This window comes from Erithacus rubecula (assembly GCF_903797595.1).
Source record: "Erithacus rubecula genome assembly, chromosome: 1".
NCBI lineage: Eukaryota > Metazoa > Chordata > Aves > Passeriformes > Muscicapidae > Erithacus > Erithacus rubecula.
Genome location: NC_136658.1, coordinates 97,651,308 through 97,667,470, shown reverse-complemented (window position 1 = coordinate 97,667,470; position 16,163 = coordinate 97,651,308). Strand labels below are relative to the sequence as shown.

The 16,163-nt window shown below is 38.8% G+C and overlaps 1 protein-coding gene across 5 annotated transcripts in view; it reads left to right on the top strand.

The window, feature by feature from the left end:
* SH3KBP1 (SH3 domain containing kinase binding protein 1) overlaps positions 1-16,163 on the top strand; it is a 204,131-nt gene that overhangs the window by 61,071 nt on the left and 126,897 nt on the right. For all 5 annotated transcript variants that reach the window (XR_013775716.1, XM_079316945.1, XM_079316943.1 and 2 more), the window contains exon 3: positions 13,955-14,078. Coding sequence is in view for 4 of the 5 variants with exons in the window: in XM_079316945.1 (XP_079173071.1) it covers positions 13,955-14,078 (124 nt within the window). In the remaining variant the exon portion in view is untranslated. The remainder of the gene's footprint in view (positions 1-13,954; positions 14,079-16,163) is intronic.

Here is a 16,163-nt window from a genome sequence, read left to right as displayed (position 1 = left end):
AGAATTACAGCTCAGGGAGGGTGGATAGAGAGTACTCTTGTGAGCTGCCTGGCAAATTGCTTTGCCTGCAACTTCTTGATATTTGCCACAAATTGAAGGACACTCCCTTCTCCTAAGTGAGATTTCTCTCTGCTCTTTTCAAGAGGTATTTGTATTTAGATTAATTATTCAATGATTTATTTAATTTTCTCTGATTTATACTGTGCATACACATCTATCTTTTAGAGCAGGGAGCTACTTTCCAGGTAGGCTACTCTTGGGGAACAAAAGCAAAGTAATATATTGGGTTTTTTTCCCCTATCATCCTGAGAACTGTGTAAGTCAGTATTTAGAATTTCAAAGCATAGATTCAATGCATATAATTGGAGCCATAGCAGTTTAATAGTTATTTGATAGTTATATGCAGTAAGGTCTACTTGAAATATAGATGACTCTTCTTCAACACAGAGGAATAACACTCAGTGCCTTCCTTCAACCTACGACATTCAGACCAGGAGTGTATCAGTTGTTCAAAATGAATTGATCTTTCCTTGATAAATTGCTGAGTAAAAAGAATTGCTAATGCTTAGATAAAAAAATAAGTCTTTGTTCTGTGTATGACATATGCAACTTTTCCTTCTTGATTCTTGTTTGAAGGTAAAAATGTAAAGCAAGTATTAAGTTTTTTTAATTGAGAAGTACTTAAAGGCAATTTCCCTGGGTGTTTGTAGCTGCTGAAATCTTGTTTCTGCTTGCTGAATCCACCTGCATCATCATACAGGGGTGTTCAGCAAGGCAAACAAGTTCCAATACCTTTATATATGGTCAGACCATTATTTCACCATCCTTGCTGACTCCTATGCACCTGCTGTCTGCTTTTTCTTTAACTCTCATCTTTAAACTTTCATTTTCCCTCAGCAGAACTGTATAATCAGTACTTTTCTTTTACCTCTATCTTATTTACAATAACAGTAAGTCTCAAGCATTCTTGTACCACATGGTATGTTGGGAGAAACCATAAAATAGCTGTCCCTGCTTGGAAGGAGACTTATCCAAACAAAGATCATACTTTCTCATGCAACTCATCTGTGAGCAGGAAACCTGCTGAGTGTGCTAAGAAGATAAACATCATTTTTTCTCATGTGGACTTGACCATAAGTCCTGTACTGTTTTGGGGTTTTTTGTAATACAAGCCAATGAGTCTGGGTGGCTCTGATAGCCACGAAGGTTTGTTTAAAGTTTCATGCTGGCTGAATAAACACTAGGTTGAGAAACTGCACAGGTAGTTTCAGTATGATGCATTACTTCAAAGGTAGCATGCCAATCCCTTTTGCAAACATTGAGTAATTATGGGATTGAGTAATTTGAGGTGAGGATCGTGGTCACCAAATCTCCCGTCTGTGATGCTAGGCTGCACCTCTCCTACACATACCACAGGTGTATCAAACCCTCTCAGGTAGTTGTAGCACCCATCACACATTTTTTACTCTTGAGCAATACTCTGCTGTTCTGGATCAGTGTTGAGCATGGTTATTTCTTCTATTTGCATTCTTTGTGCCTGTTTTCCCTTGGATAAGACCAAGATATAGAAGGTTGTTTGGCTAGAATAGATTGACCAATACATCTTCTTTTCCCTGCTTGATTCTTTTTCACATCTGTAAAAGAGCAGGCAGAACATCTGAAGAGTCTAGAAAATTCTACCATGAAAAGCTTTGTCCAGAGACCTTTATTCCACTAAGAGGATGCAGTCTCAAAGACAGCTGCTACATTTCTAGGGACTTTTTGAGACCTGTTGTTTAAGGTTTTGGATCTATTTTCCCAGCTATTACGACTTTATGAATAGGACTATCTTTTCTAAATATCAAATCTCTAGAATTAAGTCTAATACCTCTAAAGAAACATGTGACCTACATTTTATAAAGGGATTTCCATGGTTTCAGGACATCTTGTAATGGAGATTATTAAAATTGTTGTTGTCAGTCTTTTCAGTTTCAAACCTTTTTTTTTTTTCCCCCCCCCCTAAGAAATTTACTCTGGGTTTGAGCATATCAGCAATGTGCTGGAACTCAGAAGGCTATAACAGACAAAAGATATATGGCACCATTCCAAACTCACATGGATTAACCTGTGCCTGCTGTAATCTTTGCAGGAAGAAAGGTCTGATTAAGGTGGCAAATAATTAAATAACAAATTTTTCTGGACAGCTTGCAAGAGTAGTAAGACTTGAGGAACATGACTGTCAGAACTGCTTCTGCCATTGGCTACCTCTTGAGATTGTTGGTGCTTAGAACCAGGAAAAACTGGAGTCATAATACATTATCTCCTGAAGCTGTGGCAGGTGGATGCCAGCAATATTTATAAAGAGACCTCTTGCCCTAAATTGTCAGACTGCAGAAGGAAGAGTGTTAAATTCTAATTTCTGATTTACAAGTCTGGCAGCACATGCTATTCACATGGTGTGTGATTTGAATAATGATGTGTCTACTCCTGATCTCATTAACCCTGATTTAATCCAGGATCTTATTTCATTAGTTCCTGCAAGCTTTCATACAACTGGTTACACAAACAAACAAAACCCTAAAAATCCTATAACACTGTAACTATCTTTCCCTCTAAATATTTTCATGTTACTTTTTTTTTTTTCCTTAAAAAAGTCTGTTTGTCTTTTAAAACATCTTCAAGAATCTCAGTTTTAATTTTACATGCAGTGGAACTACCTGACACTTGCCCTCCCCAGAGTTCAGTGGACTTCTCTGCATAACCTTAATATCTGTATGCTGCAGAGGGATGAGCAATTATGTTGGTTCAATAGAGTATTTGGTGAGAGGTCCATCACAGAACAATAGGAATATCTGTAATTTGCCCTAACCTTTTTATGGCACAGGTCTTCATTCTATAATGCAGAATTATGGGATTGAAGACCTCTGTAGAAACTTGTGCAATTTTTCATTACTTTCTAATTGGATAGAAAAATGTCTGTTTTGACCATCACCGAGGTTTTTTTAAAGTGTGGTTCAAGTTAAAATTTTGAAATTTTGTACAGCTGTATTTTATTCATTTTGTATGGTTTTGTGTAGCACAATAGCTTCCTTTCAGTTTGTGTTGTTTGTTAGTTGTTGTTTCTTTTTCACTGAACAACATCATTTAGAGAAGATAAACCCTCTCTTAAAAAAACCTGCCATATGGTTTTAAACAGAGAATGCAAGATACTGGGTGAGTCAGTTAATGTTCTCATTAGAAAATCCTGCTGTTAGGGATCATCTGGTTTGTGATAGGGTTTTGCATAAAGGATTTATGCTACTTTGTCTCTCTCTAAGCCTGTCTGTGTCACAGAGATAGCTTATCTGCTTATCTAACACGTTACAATTTGTGATAATGTCTCCCAGCACTTTTTTTTCCTAAAGAGTGTATGCTGTTGCTTTTTTCTGTATTGGTCATCTCTTCAAACTGGTGCGGTTGTGAGAAGGAACATAAATACAGCAGTTTTTTATATATATGTGTGTGCTAATATGAGAAGGTTTTTTTTATACTGACAGCAGAAATATTTTTTACTACATGAAATATCCATTTTTCACTTTTGAAACTGTAGTCCCTTACATTTTTTAATAAGGCCAGGTGCCTACGGGGAGAAACTCTTAGCGTGCTAAATTCTGCCATATCCTACTCTCTCCTCAAAGAAATGAGGAATGACATTGTGCTTTCAAGCAAAGTTAACAATGCTTCTAATAGCTGGTGAAAATGGAACCTTTGTGAGAAGAAATTTATTTTTATTTGAAACTGTTTGAGTGATTTCATTCTACTGGAGCTGGACTGGGAGGAGGATGGCTGAGAAACACCTTTAGTGCCTCCCCACTGTACCTCTCTCAGTATTCAAGGATGCAGGGAGGAGCACAGGTGTGTTTCTGAGCACCTGCACAGATGTGTCTGTGTGTCCATGTGCTGAGAACAGCTGAAATGCACACAGGTGTACTGTGCTATTGCCAGACACAGGACTTCAGCTGATAAAAGCCTGACTGGCCATCCATTGTCCATGGAGGTTATAGAGGTGGGGGAAGAAAATGCCAGTTAGAGTCTGGCAGCTGAGCATCTTCCCCATGGCAATCCCTGCTGCAGCACTGCCTTCTGCCCTTAATCCCTCTATTCACATATGTTGCTAAATATGTAAAGCAAAACAAATTCCCAGCCCCAGATGAAAACTGGGAAGGAATGTGTACTGCAGGGGTTCATGGGTTGGCAGGCAGCTCCACAGCAGTATGAAATCAGGAAGTTTCTTCCAGTGTATCTGCAGCCTGTGAAACCTGCTGCAGTCTAAAAGTGTGATTCTCTGGGAGGCTTCTGAAATGCAAAGTCCTTGTCAATTCTGCAACTTGCCCACTCTAAATCTTAGAGTCTTTGGGTCATCATTTCTCAAGGGTCTCATACAGGGATGGTGTACCCCTCTGTTCTGGTGACAAGGTGACAGGTTTGTTTTTCCTCACCTTTTTAATAAATTTATAACGGACTTCTGCTTTTGTGTTTCTCACCTACTTTGGGCAACCTGCACATGAAGATCAACAAATGTACTCTCTGTTTTTCAAAGTCTTCCTTAGAGGTGTCTTGTCACAGTGTGTACAAAATGCTAAAGTGCTCAAGCACCCAGGCTGTGCCAATCACTTCTGCCTCTTCGTGCTTCCTGCCATCTGCTGTGTCTGTTCATCAGTTATGCTTTTGCTTACACCTACTTTGAGGCCTCAGAGAAAGGTACAGTTTAAAAAAAATGGGTCAGGATAAATTGAGTGGCTTGGAGTGTGGCATCCAGCACCCCATGATTTTCTTATTTCCCTGTCTTTACTGTTCTAATTATGATTTTCATGTCTTTCTATAATTTTAATGTCTGTTAAGTGCATTAAGATGTAATGAATTGCGTCTTCTGGTGGTAATGAAGCTGATCACTGATGTAGCCAAGCAGATCTCCAAAACCCAAACCACAAAGTGCAAAATATGTATTCTTTTTCCTTCCTGGCTTTCTCTGAGACAGGTGGTGTTTTGTGATTGTTTTAAAATGTGCTCTCCACTTTTCTTACTGTTGTATTCTTTGCTGTTTCTCATAGTCTTAATCTTCTTTCCCCGTCCACCCCCTCCATGTCTCTTTAATCTTTTCTTTTCTGGTAATTAAAAATACTCCAGTAAACTAATTGCTATAGGTGAATATGAGGCCTTGATTATATTCCTTTTGAACTGAAGTACAAAGTGTGAGGCTAAAGGATGGAACAAGATTTTTCTGAGCTGAGCAGATGAAAAATCACTCATGTTCACAGCTGAAAAATTGCATAAGACTCAACAAATCTGAGAGTTTTTTAAATTTTATTATAAAGCAGGCACTCATCTCTCTAGAAGTACAAGGCTTTCCACATGTGTAAGAGTATAAATGCTATCCAGAAGACCTTCACTTATCAGAAGGATGTACAAAAGACATAACAAATAACATAACAAATATGTATCAATGTGGAGATTCTTTAAAAGAGGAGCTTGAGTTTGCTGTTGGATACAGGTCACTGATATGAAGAAGAGGAGCAGAGGTTTAGGTGTGGCACAGTGTGGTCTCCTGTGTTATGGGGGACATTGCAGCTTGGGCATCTCGGGCTGGGATAAACAGGAGAGTTCAGACATGGATATCACAGAAGTAGCAGCAGTTTAGGCAGGAGCAGGTTGCACTGTGCCTTCATTGCACACTACTTTTGTGGTTAATTTTTTCATAACAACTGTGTTGGTTTGTCAATTCATAGTAAATTGGTTTGTTGCCAGTTGTTTGCATAAAATCTGACCTATTAATTTTGTTACATTGATGTTTTCAATTGCCCCACTATTGTCTCAAATGTCTGAGGGATAACCTTTGTTACAAGTAAAGTTTATGAATGAAATTGGTACCAAAATTAGTATTTAAATGTTCTGAGAACAATGTTCATGACAGTTGGGCTATAGAAGCCTTTACTTATGGCTTTTTAATGAATTTATGATTGTGCAGGCTGGTCCTAGGTGTACAGTAGATAGTGGAACAGTGTCCTGACATGAAACTCTGCAGAGTTCATAAGGCCCTTCCATCTGAGAAGCAAGGGTGGCACTATGGGCTTACCTGAGCATCCATGAAAGCAGCACTTGTGGCTGTGTTCAAGCCTTTATTTGTGCTGGGAGAGAGTAGATCAGTGCATCTGCTTTATGTAACATAACAAGAAAAACAAAGGAGGGTAAAGCAGGTCAGAGTCCTCATCCTAAGCTACATGTTCTGCTGGAGTAGATATGCTTCTCAGTATGCAAAACTTGGTGAACAAATTGCACTTTTCTCTATCAAGCTGTAAATCAGATAAGTCATGTGAGCCACAGAAATAGACTTGATTTTAAAGGCTAGATACAGAAACCAAGGAGAGTTTTAGGAGGCTGTGGTTAGAAATAACACCAGAATCTAGGCAGTGCTAGCACAAACCACGAGGCACGTTAACTGTAGCCCTCTTTTTTTTTTTTGTCACATGCCTGTCAGACAGCTGGGAACATTTCCTATAAACCTGGGATAAGCTGATAGAGAAAAAAGGAGAGAGGATGTGGAATCTTGCAGCAATGAAGCAGCAGCATAGCTTTTGCCACGGGCTCAGAGGATGTGTGCAGTAGCAGTTTATGGTCTGTGCCTCTGTTAGAGCTGGGGGTCTCTGCTACAGTAGCAGAACCTCCAGACCATCCTTCCCCCTCTGCTTGGTGACAGAGCCACTGGTGAGTGGGAGATCTGAGTCTTGATCATGGTGTTTGAAGGTCCCATGTCCTCCCTCTGTGTCTTGGACCTGGTATTGCCCTAGAAAGGGGAAACTAAAAGCTAGTGATGCAGAAGCCAGGAAAATAAAAGCTAGGTGGTTTCCTACTTGTCCCTGAAATGTTGCCATTTTGCTTTTTACAGAATGTAAAGCTCATGCTATGAAAGTATACTGGATTTTAGTTCAGGCAACACCTTCGAAAATAATTTTCTTTGTTCCAACCTTGCTTTAGGATACATTGTTTATTTATACTAGAGCTACCAGGTTCTTGAAAATCAGAGTTACATTTCTAACTAAGCACGTTAATAATTATTCAATAACTCTTAACTAGTTTTAGTGAAAATGTCAGGAAATTACTTAGGAGGACTAAATATTGAATTGATGTACTGTGAAGCAGAGTTTTGAGTTATTTAATATAAATGGATAATTGAAGTCATATATTGTTTGAAGTTACAGACTGTGCTTGCAGGAAATCATGGTGGCAGTTCTCTTGAAATGTACAGTATGGTTTTTGAGAAAAGGGATTGAAGGAAGCACATGCTGTATCTCAGAAAGGTCCAAGTGCTTCTGACATTTCCATTGTCATCTTTTGATAATTCAAATGTGTTGCATTGTTTCCTCTTTGCTGCATATGATTCTGAGCTCTTATTCCTGCTTCCATATTTGGCTTCAAGCAGGGCACATGCTACAGATTTTTGAACTGTGAAAGACTCATTATTTCTCAGCTTTCAACTCTCATTATGCATGTGTCTTGTTTTCAAAAGCTTTGATTTAATCTCTTGCTCCCAGGACACAAGAACTGTTGTTCCCTTCATTTGGAAGCCACAGATAAATCACCTTATAGTCTGATAGTGATTCTTCTCATAATTTTCATGGCTCCCTACAGTTTTGAGGAATGAACTGTTAGCTTTAGGATTTTGTACCTGCAGCAGCACAAAAAAGCATTTTGTTGCATTTAGTCATGGAAAAGGTTGCAGCAATTTCCTCAAATATTTTCAGCTGAATTTCCTGTAAAGGTCAGAACTGCTATAGTAAAAAACTTGAAACTTCATTGTAGTGAAAATGGCAGAAATTCTTGTACTTTCCTAACTGTAACTTTTGTGGCTGACCTAGTTCAAACCTTTGCTCTAATTTCAAGGAAGCTTTTTGACAGAGGGGTGGAAACTTCAGCATGTAAAGACACATAAAGAGAAAAAACTTCTTTCTTGTAATGTAATAAATGATTCAATTCTAAGAAAAAAAAAGCTAGTTCTTGCAAACAGCAGTAGAAAAACTATGTTTTCACTTTGAAAGCTGTTAACTGTTCTTTGTCTCCCTTTAGATTGACAAAGCACGTGTCATTTCAACGAGTTACAGCTTTTTACTTACAAAGGATAAGGTGCTTAATTTATAGATTTTATATTTTGAAATAGCCATTTAATAGGCTACAGGTATATTTGAATATATTGTATGTGATGCACTTTCATCACACTATGGAATTTGTTGTTATTTGAAGTTTTGTCATGTTGTTAAGCTGACAACCTTAGGGATAACATCTTTCAAATTTCCTGTGGCTTATACTGATGTAGGATAGCATTAGAGAAGATCCAAATGAAAACAGCTCAGGTATTGTTTAGGATTTTGTTTTTCTTTGGAGAAACTGTATTTCAAAGTTTGCTAGAAGAAAAGAAGCTTTTTCACAATGGTTTGGCTGTTGGTATCTATGCAGTACAGTTGAATCCTAGTTACAAAAAATAGTATTTTTTATATATTAAAAGGGTTTAAAAATTGTAAGGGTCTTTATGCCCCCATAATATGTTTGAAACCATAATATTTCACGGAATGAAACTTAGTTTATTTCTTAAGTTCACAATTATTTTTTTTTTCAGTATTTCTCAGGTTGAGGATGCTTCTTCCAAGTAAGAGCTGCTTATCATATTGGAATCACACCGAAACCCACATAGATGGGAGGTGGAAGCTGTCTTAAGATTTCTGGCATCAAGAGAGCATCTTTTAGGTTTAGTGGTTGAAATGCAAGGTTACTTACTTCAGGGTTGGGTTCCTGAGGCATAGCCTCTTGAAAATGATCTGCTATTAACCTGAACCTGCAGTTATCTCTGCGTGGGCTAGGAAAGAAGTGCATCATTTAGATCCATGAAATGTATACCAGGCAGTGCTCCAAAATCAAGAACCAAGCAGTCCCAAAGATTATGTTTAGAGATATTTTTGAAGCTGTTAGCACACTGAAAGCCTACCTCTTTGCAAGTGGGTTGTGTGAGCGAGACAGCTGCTCATTCTGCAGAAACATCTCCCAGGAACAGAGAGGTAAAGAGCCGAGCACTGCACTCAGGAGCCCTCTGAGCTCCTTTTCCACAGGCTCTGTGTGGGGTTTCCTTTGACATCTGCCTTGTGAATTTGGTTCTGGGAGGGGCTCTCAAGGTCGTGGAGCCTGTTCCAGATGGTATCACCACCAGGATTCCTGGTGAAGGTTCTCACACTTGCCCCTCAGAGGAGGCTCAGCATGGCTCAGATGTCTGGCTGTACCAGTCCACCCACCCTGCTCTCCTCAGGGGCAGATTGGCCCACAGTGAGTGGTGCCTGTATCTGATTAGGGTGTGACTGATCTGCTGTAGCCAAAATAAAGCCAGAAACCAGTGCAAAAGCCCTGGTCAGGAGGTGCACTGAAGTCCTTGCTGGGCAGGTTGATCTTTTCCAGTATTTTAGGGAAATATAATGTAGTCAAATATCTTATCACTGTCTAGTTTCTCCTCTCTTTTATTACACAAGTTTCTTTTTCAAGACACAGCAGTCCCTAAACTTGAAACTGGGTTATTAGTTTCTGTTCATCCTCCTTTACCATTTTAATTCAGCTGTTCTTGAACTACTCATGGCAAATTGAGGACTTCTATCCTAACTGAAAGTTTGCTTTCTACTTACTTGTGTACATGGAATTTCTTCTTTAAAAAAAAAATAAATATCTGCAAACTTCAGAAATGAGAACTGGAAATAGATTTTTTTTTTTCATACACTGGGGAAAGTTCCCACAAGCCACCTTTGATATGCATGGGTTTACAAGCTCATTTGCCTACTCTTTCCTCATGTGGTAGGCTTCAACTCCTTGCAGATCTGGAAGGACTGGGTTACATAGGGAGATTTCTATAACTCATGAAGCACCAAGCTCTTAGGGCCATTGTAGTTCATTTGCCAAATATGCTAGGTAGTCATGTCCAGTATAATTTTTGCATTAAAATGTAGTAAGCTGACTTGGTATATTTACTTGGCCAGAGTTGTTTGTGTTTGTTTTTTCATTTAATTTTTCAGGAAGAAATGGAGTTTTGAGTAAGGCATTGTTGTATTTTAGAGTAATAATCTATTTTTTACTGTAGATTAGAGTGGGGATAGCTGTAGAGGGCTATGTCAATATTTCTGAATTTAATAGCACCAAGGATCCCTTTGGCCTGAGGATAAGGGTGCCTGGTTCTGAGCCACAGCTGAAGAGAAGTTTTAAAATCCTAAATTCCTCAAGGATAAGCACAGAAGAGAAGACAGCATGGAGCCAGAAGCAACATACTAGAGAGAGGAGAGGGGCTGTAATATCAGCACCAGTGTTTGCTGCAGACTACAGTGCTGAGGCTGCTGTAGGCTGGGGCATTTGTTTGGTTTTGTTTGTAAGTTTTTAGTCTTATGCTGTAGACTAAGATCAGGAATTTAAAAGATGGGTAAAGCTTTTAAAGATGGCATTGCTTACTACAGAATGTGTACTCGGCCACTTAGATATGAGTGTTGCTAAGTATGAATATGTTTCTGATATTATTTTAGCTTAGTAGGGCTGGATTGACTCTTTATTTCTGTTTTGTTATTTAGAAAATTCTCCACTTTTCCTATTAATCCTCTCAAGGATCTGTAATTCCAAACTGTTGGAGTTGATCATGTCTTGTTACTCTGGGCAGTAGCTATGAAACATTTTGGCCTTTCTCATGAGCAACAAAGGTAACAGTAATGAAAAGTAGCTCAAACAGATGTTAGAAAGGCACACAAAAAAAGCAATCCTTAGACAATTTTGGTCAGTGCAAGGTGCTGAACCTTGTGTATGAATTTCAGCTTAGTGGACACTGAGCACATGTAGCCTTCTTTTCATGAATAGTGGATGAGAAAAAAGTGCAAGACTTCTCACCCTACAAACAAATCCCAGTGTCTGGGAGTTGTTTTGTATTCCTTTGCTTTTTTCAGGAGCCAAACAAGGCTTTCTCAGAAAGTTGTCAGCAGCAGCAAAGGCACCAGTGTCATTCATCTGGAGACTAAAGGGTACAGCATTGTTTTCTGTTACAGCAGACAATTTTCTACATCAGTTTTGAAGTTGCGAAAGGACTTCTTAAAATTAAAAAATATTGTACTGCTGTTTCAGAATTTGTGAATTGAGGATTTAATTGCATTCTGACATAAAAAATTAAAAAATAACACAGTAATGACACACAGCAAGCAAGTTCTGGCAAGATGGGGTCTTCTGCAGGATGTTGTCTTGTGGTCTTGTTCACGTGAGAATGCTGCTGACTCACAAATTCTGTTTAAACGGCAGATAATTTTTTAATACACAGTGAGTTTGTCACCTAGCTGCAAAATAAATATAAAGCTCTGAGTGATGTAATTAATTTTATATTTTATTTTTTAAGGCTGTGAAAAAGAAGCTTTTGGATTAATGTATGTGTTAATTCTAGTCTACTTCTTTTGGAAAGTGATATATTCTTCTAAATGCATACATAATTCTTAAATTCTCACATGGTTCACTTTTTTACCAGAACAATGCACAATATTTATTCTAACAACAGCAGCATTTATCACACAGATATCATATAACTTTCACAGACATATTCACATTTGTTATTTCAGTTATTATGGTTACTGAGGAGTTGTCTTTTAGATACTATTTTAGCTGTGTAATGGCAGTAGACAAAGGATTTACTGTACCTTCCATAGGCAGTAACTTATAAAACTTTTATCTCTGCTAATGTACAGAAGATACTGTATAGAAAATGCTTTGGACAGATGTAGAAGACTGTATTAATGTTGTATAGCTAATAGGTCAGATTTGAAATAGCAGTTGGTTTAGGGAAATAAAAGGTTAAAAAAATTACGAGATTCAGGTTTAAGGTGAATCTTACAGAGAATAACTTAGAAATTCTTGCTTTGCTTGATGCTGTTCACAGATGAGAGTTTCAGAAACTTCAAATAGTAATGTGCTTTCTATGCTTTATTGCTCATGTCTGATAATCTAAATAAGATCTACAGTATTTCCTATGTACGGTACAATCTTGTGGGGTCGTGGAAGTTGATCGTGCACTGGGATGTGGAAGAGGGCAGTGAATGTAAAGAGAGGAGAAAAGGTAGAGGTTTTTGTAATGGGAAGAGCTCATCCAAAATCATCACCTGTCTCTGATGCCTGTTTAATGTAGACCTCATCAAATTTGCAGATGACATCAAACTGTGGGGGAACAAAAGACATGTTTGTAGGTAGGGCTGCTCTTCAGAAGGCCCCAGACAGGAACATTATGTAATCCAGCAAGGACAAATTCCAGTTCTTGCCCTGGCAAGGAGGAATGCTGGCAGATCTGTGCAGTGGAAGCAACTCTGAAAAGGACCTGTGGGTCCTGGTGGGCAGCAACATAAACCTGTGCTAGTCTTGTACCCTGGCATCAACACAGTGAACAGCATCCTGGGCTGTATTAGTAACCTGCAGATTGAGGGTGGTGGTAATCCTCCTTTGCCTGGCACTCCTAAGTCCACATCCAGAATACAGCATCCCATTTTGTGCATGGAATGAGTATTTAGCAAAAGGGAAGATATTGATGAGCTGAAGCAGGTTCTGTACCTGTGGAAGCTGGAGCACATGGTCCCTAAGGAGACCCTAAGGGAGGTGTAGGCTTGTTCAACCTGAAAATAGGGTTTTGGGAACCTTCTGCTGCATAAAAGATTGTTATCCAGGACATAGAGGCACACTCTTCACAGTGATGCCTGGTGGGCAGGACAGGGGAGAGCAGACAGGACTTGAGAAGAAAGTTCCAGGCAAAATGTAAGGAAAATTTTTGCCACTATGAAGTTGGTCAAGCAGTGGCTTTTGAAGCCTCTGTCCTTGAGGTTTTCAAGACCCAGCTGCTCAAACAGCCTTGAACAGCCTGGTCTGACCTCAGAGGTGACCCTGCTTTGAACTGAGTTGGAGTGGGGACCTTCTGAGTTAGTTCTCTCTCAGCCTGAGTGGTTCTGTGGCTCTAGGACAAAGCTTGGAGCCAAAACTCTTATTTCTTTTTTCCTTCTGTATTTTTGGGACATGGTTGTAAGGAAATGGTTCAGCCTCTATAGTGTGTCAATTACCTGTCTAGAAAATAGAGGTAATGCTGTTTGTTTGCTTCAGTAGTGTTGGAAGATAAGGTCTATGAAAAGTGATGATATTTTGGATGCTTTGTCAAAGTGAGTATAGACAGCAACATGCTTAGGCTTTTAAAGTCTGCCTAAGAAGTAGAGAGAGAGGATGCTGTGCATCTCCAGCAGTAACTGTGAAGCTGTTTTCTGGGGATTTACTTTAGTGAAACCCCACCATATACATTTTCAATATGTATTGTCAATCACCTTAAAAGGTAGTGAGCAGCAAAATGTGTCAGTGTTAGCAGCAGCTCTGACAGCAGTCTCACTATGTGCTTCTACCAATTATGGTAACATTTGTCATATTTTCCTAGTTAATGGCTTTTTTCCTGCTATGGGGGTTGTTTCTGTGGGCTTCTCATCAGAGGGGAAACAGACTTAGCTGTCTTTGCATCAGGAGCACTGTACTGGTTCTGCCCTGTGTATGAAATGTACAGCTCACTTCTTGATAAACTGAGATGTCTATTTCCCCCCCCCCCCCCCCCCCCCCCCCCCCAACTTTCAGCTTTGGTGATCTTCACTAAGAGATTTTTTTAAAGCTGTCCAACCATTTTCACACATAAGGAGTTATTTTTAGAAGAAAAACAATAGTGCCCATTGGAAAAGGTTACTGAAAATTGCTTTCTTTTTGTGGCATTTCAACTTCATAAGAGTCTTTGAGGTAACCTTAGAGCAGGCAGAGGCATGTTCATAGAAGTTTTAAGAAATCTTGAGAGCTTGAGATTTAGAATATTCTGTAATACCATTTTTTAACTGGTTCTTTTTTTCTTTTTTTCTTTTCCCTTTCTACCTTTCTTTTGCAGGAAATAAAGAAAGACATGAAGAAAGAAAATACTGCCAACAAACCACCAGAGAAGCCTATAAATGAAGTTTCCAATGGAAGCCCTTTACTGTTGTCTGAGACAATTATTAGAACCAACAAAAAAGGTAAAGTATATGGACATTAAATTCAGATTAAATTCAGGTTCTCCAAAGAAAAAAATGTAAACATTCTTTGTTTCTAGAAATAAAGCTAGAGTCTATTTAACTGAAAAAGCATAGCAGGAATAATAATAGCAAAAAAATATTTGTCGTCTTGGAATGGCATATATGGATGCATGTCTAATATTTCCACATCAATTTGCACAGACATCCCTTTCTTTTTAAGGAAATCCCTCCTCCATACATTTAATTAAGGAAAGCTGTGTGAGGAGATTGCTAAAGCTTATTAAAATAAGGACGTGGCAGCTTGCATATATGGAGGGTTTTGCACAGGGATGTCATCTACATTCACATATTAATGCTTTATCTGGGACACAGAGCTCTAAAAAAGGGGAAAACAAAGTGGAAAACATACAACTTAATGCATTATATTCTTGGGAAGTGTTTTTCACTGCCTTTCATTTGAGACTGGAATGTGTGCTCTTCATGTCTGGCTTGACTCCCAATGCAGATTCCCATGTAGGATTTTGGGTTGCTGTACTGAAAGCCTCCAAATCTTGTGTCATTCCCTAGGTCCCAGCCCTGCTTTCAGAAATATCAAAACAAAACAAAAAATTTGCAATATATAGGCAGCATTTTTCTTTGGGTTATGTTTATGCTCCTGTTTGTTGGTAGGAGGACAGCTGGGTCTCTGCAAGAGATGAGCTGTAATTTTTTCTGGAGGATTCACTCAACAGTTTCTTGCTTGCTGTCTTACACAGAATAATCTGCTGTTGTTAATCATTGCCATAATGTAATTTCCATTTTGGCATTTCTTCTATACTGTTAGAATTATTATGGGCTTTCCCTCTTATGTATTATCAGCTAACATTTTATTTGAGCTACAGTTTCAGTAGAGTTCTTATACTCCAGGTTTACAACTGCAAATGAAGAATTAATAATTTTTGCAAATTGTACGACTTGCTTTAAAATGTGAAGCAGACTAATCTTTACCTCTTTTGCAAGGATTGATATTCTCTGAAAGAAAAGATTGGAAATAAATCACAAAAAACTTTGTCTTTTGAGCTTGCAATGTCATCTTGAATCTGGAGACATGTCCAGCATTTCTGCTTTGGGTCATAGGTTTTTCAAGCAATAGCAGAATTAAATTACTAAGAATTATTATTTTTCATGGCTGCTATACAGAACCATATGAGTAGTTGGGAAATTATCTAGGGACAAAGTTTGTTCCATATTGCTTCAGCTGCTCTTTGGAGAAAGCTAATAGCTATGGCAGATGCAGAGATTTGGTTCAGTCACAAGGGAATAGCACTCCAAATATGATTCTTAGAGCACTTTCTCTTCCTCTTTCTTCCCTCTGGCTAGAAACATTAAAGCATTCAGAAGAGAGAGATTTTTCTGTCTCTAGCTGAACATTACAAACCCTCGTATTTACTGAAAGGAGAAAAGCAAAGTCTGACATGAAGATCTCTAAGTTGAGGTAGGGGTTAGGTTTGGAAGTAGCAGATTTTGTACTGGATGTTATTTCATTGGACTTCCTTGGTGGGGATTGCACTTCTCATGGCCCCCTGTCCATCATGGCCCAGCTGGTGCACTGTTTGTGTTGGCTGCTTCTGCACATTTCCACTGCTGCAGACAATCAGCTGCAGGGACCATGATCTGGCAGCACAGCCTAGGATGCACAGAGCACACAAGGCCAAGAGAGCTTCCCCTCATTTTTCCTGGGATCAGTTTGAGCATGAAGCCACAGTGGCCTTGTTTAAGTGTGGAAAGCTGTGTTTTCTAAGATCTGTGTGGCCAATCTCATTGTGGAAAGTGTTGCCATATCATACTGAAGAGGGAGCCCTAAATACCATGGGTGTTATTTTCGTCAAGTGTTCTTGACCTGGGATTTATTAAATCCTAACTCAATCTGTTTACTGATCACAGAATGTCACCTGTAAGACATGAAAGAGGCTACAGGGTGTTTGTGTTCCACTGGTTGCTTGGTTTGTTTTCTTTTTTTCTCTTTGTTGTTAGAAAGTGAGGAGGACAGGGATGCATGTAAAGGTCTTTAGCCACTGTTCAGCAGTGAAAATGGTAGGCAGTATT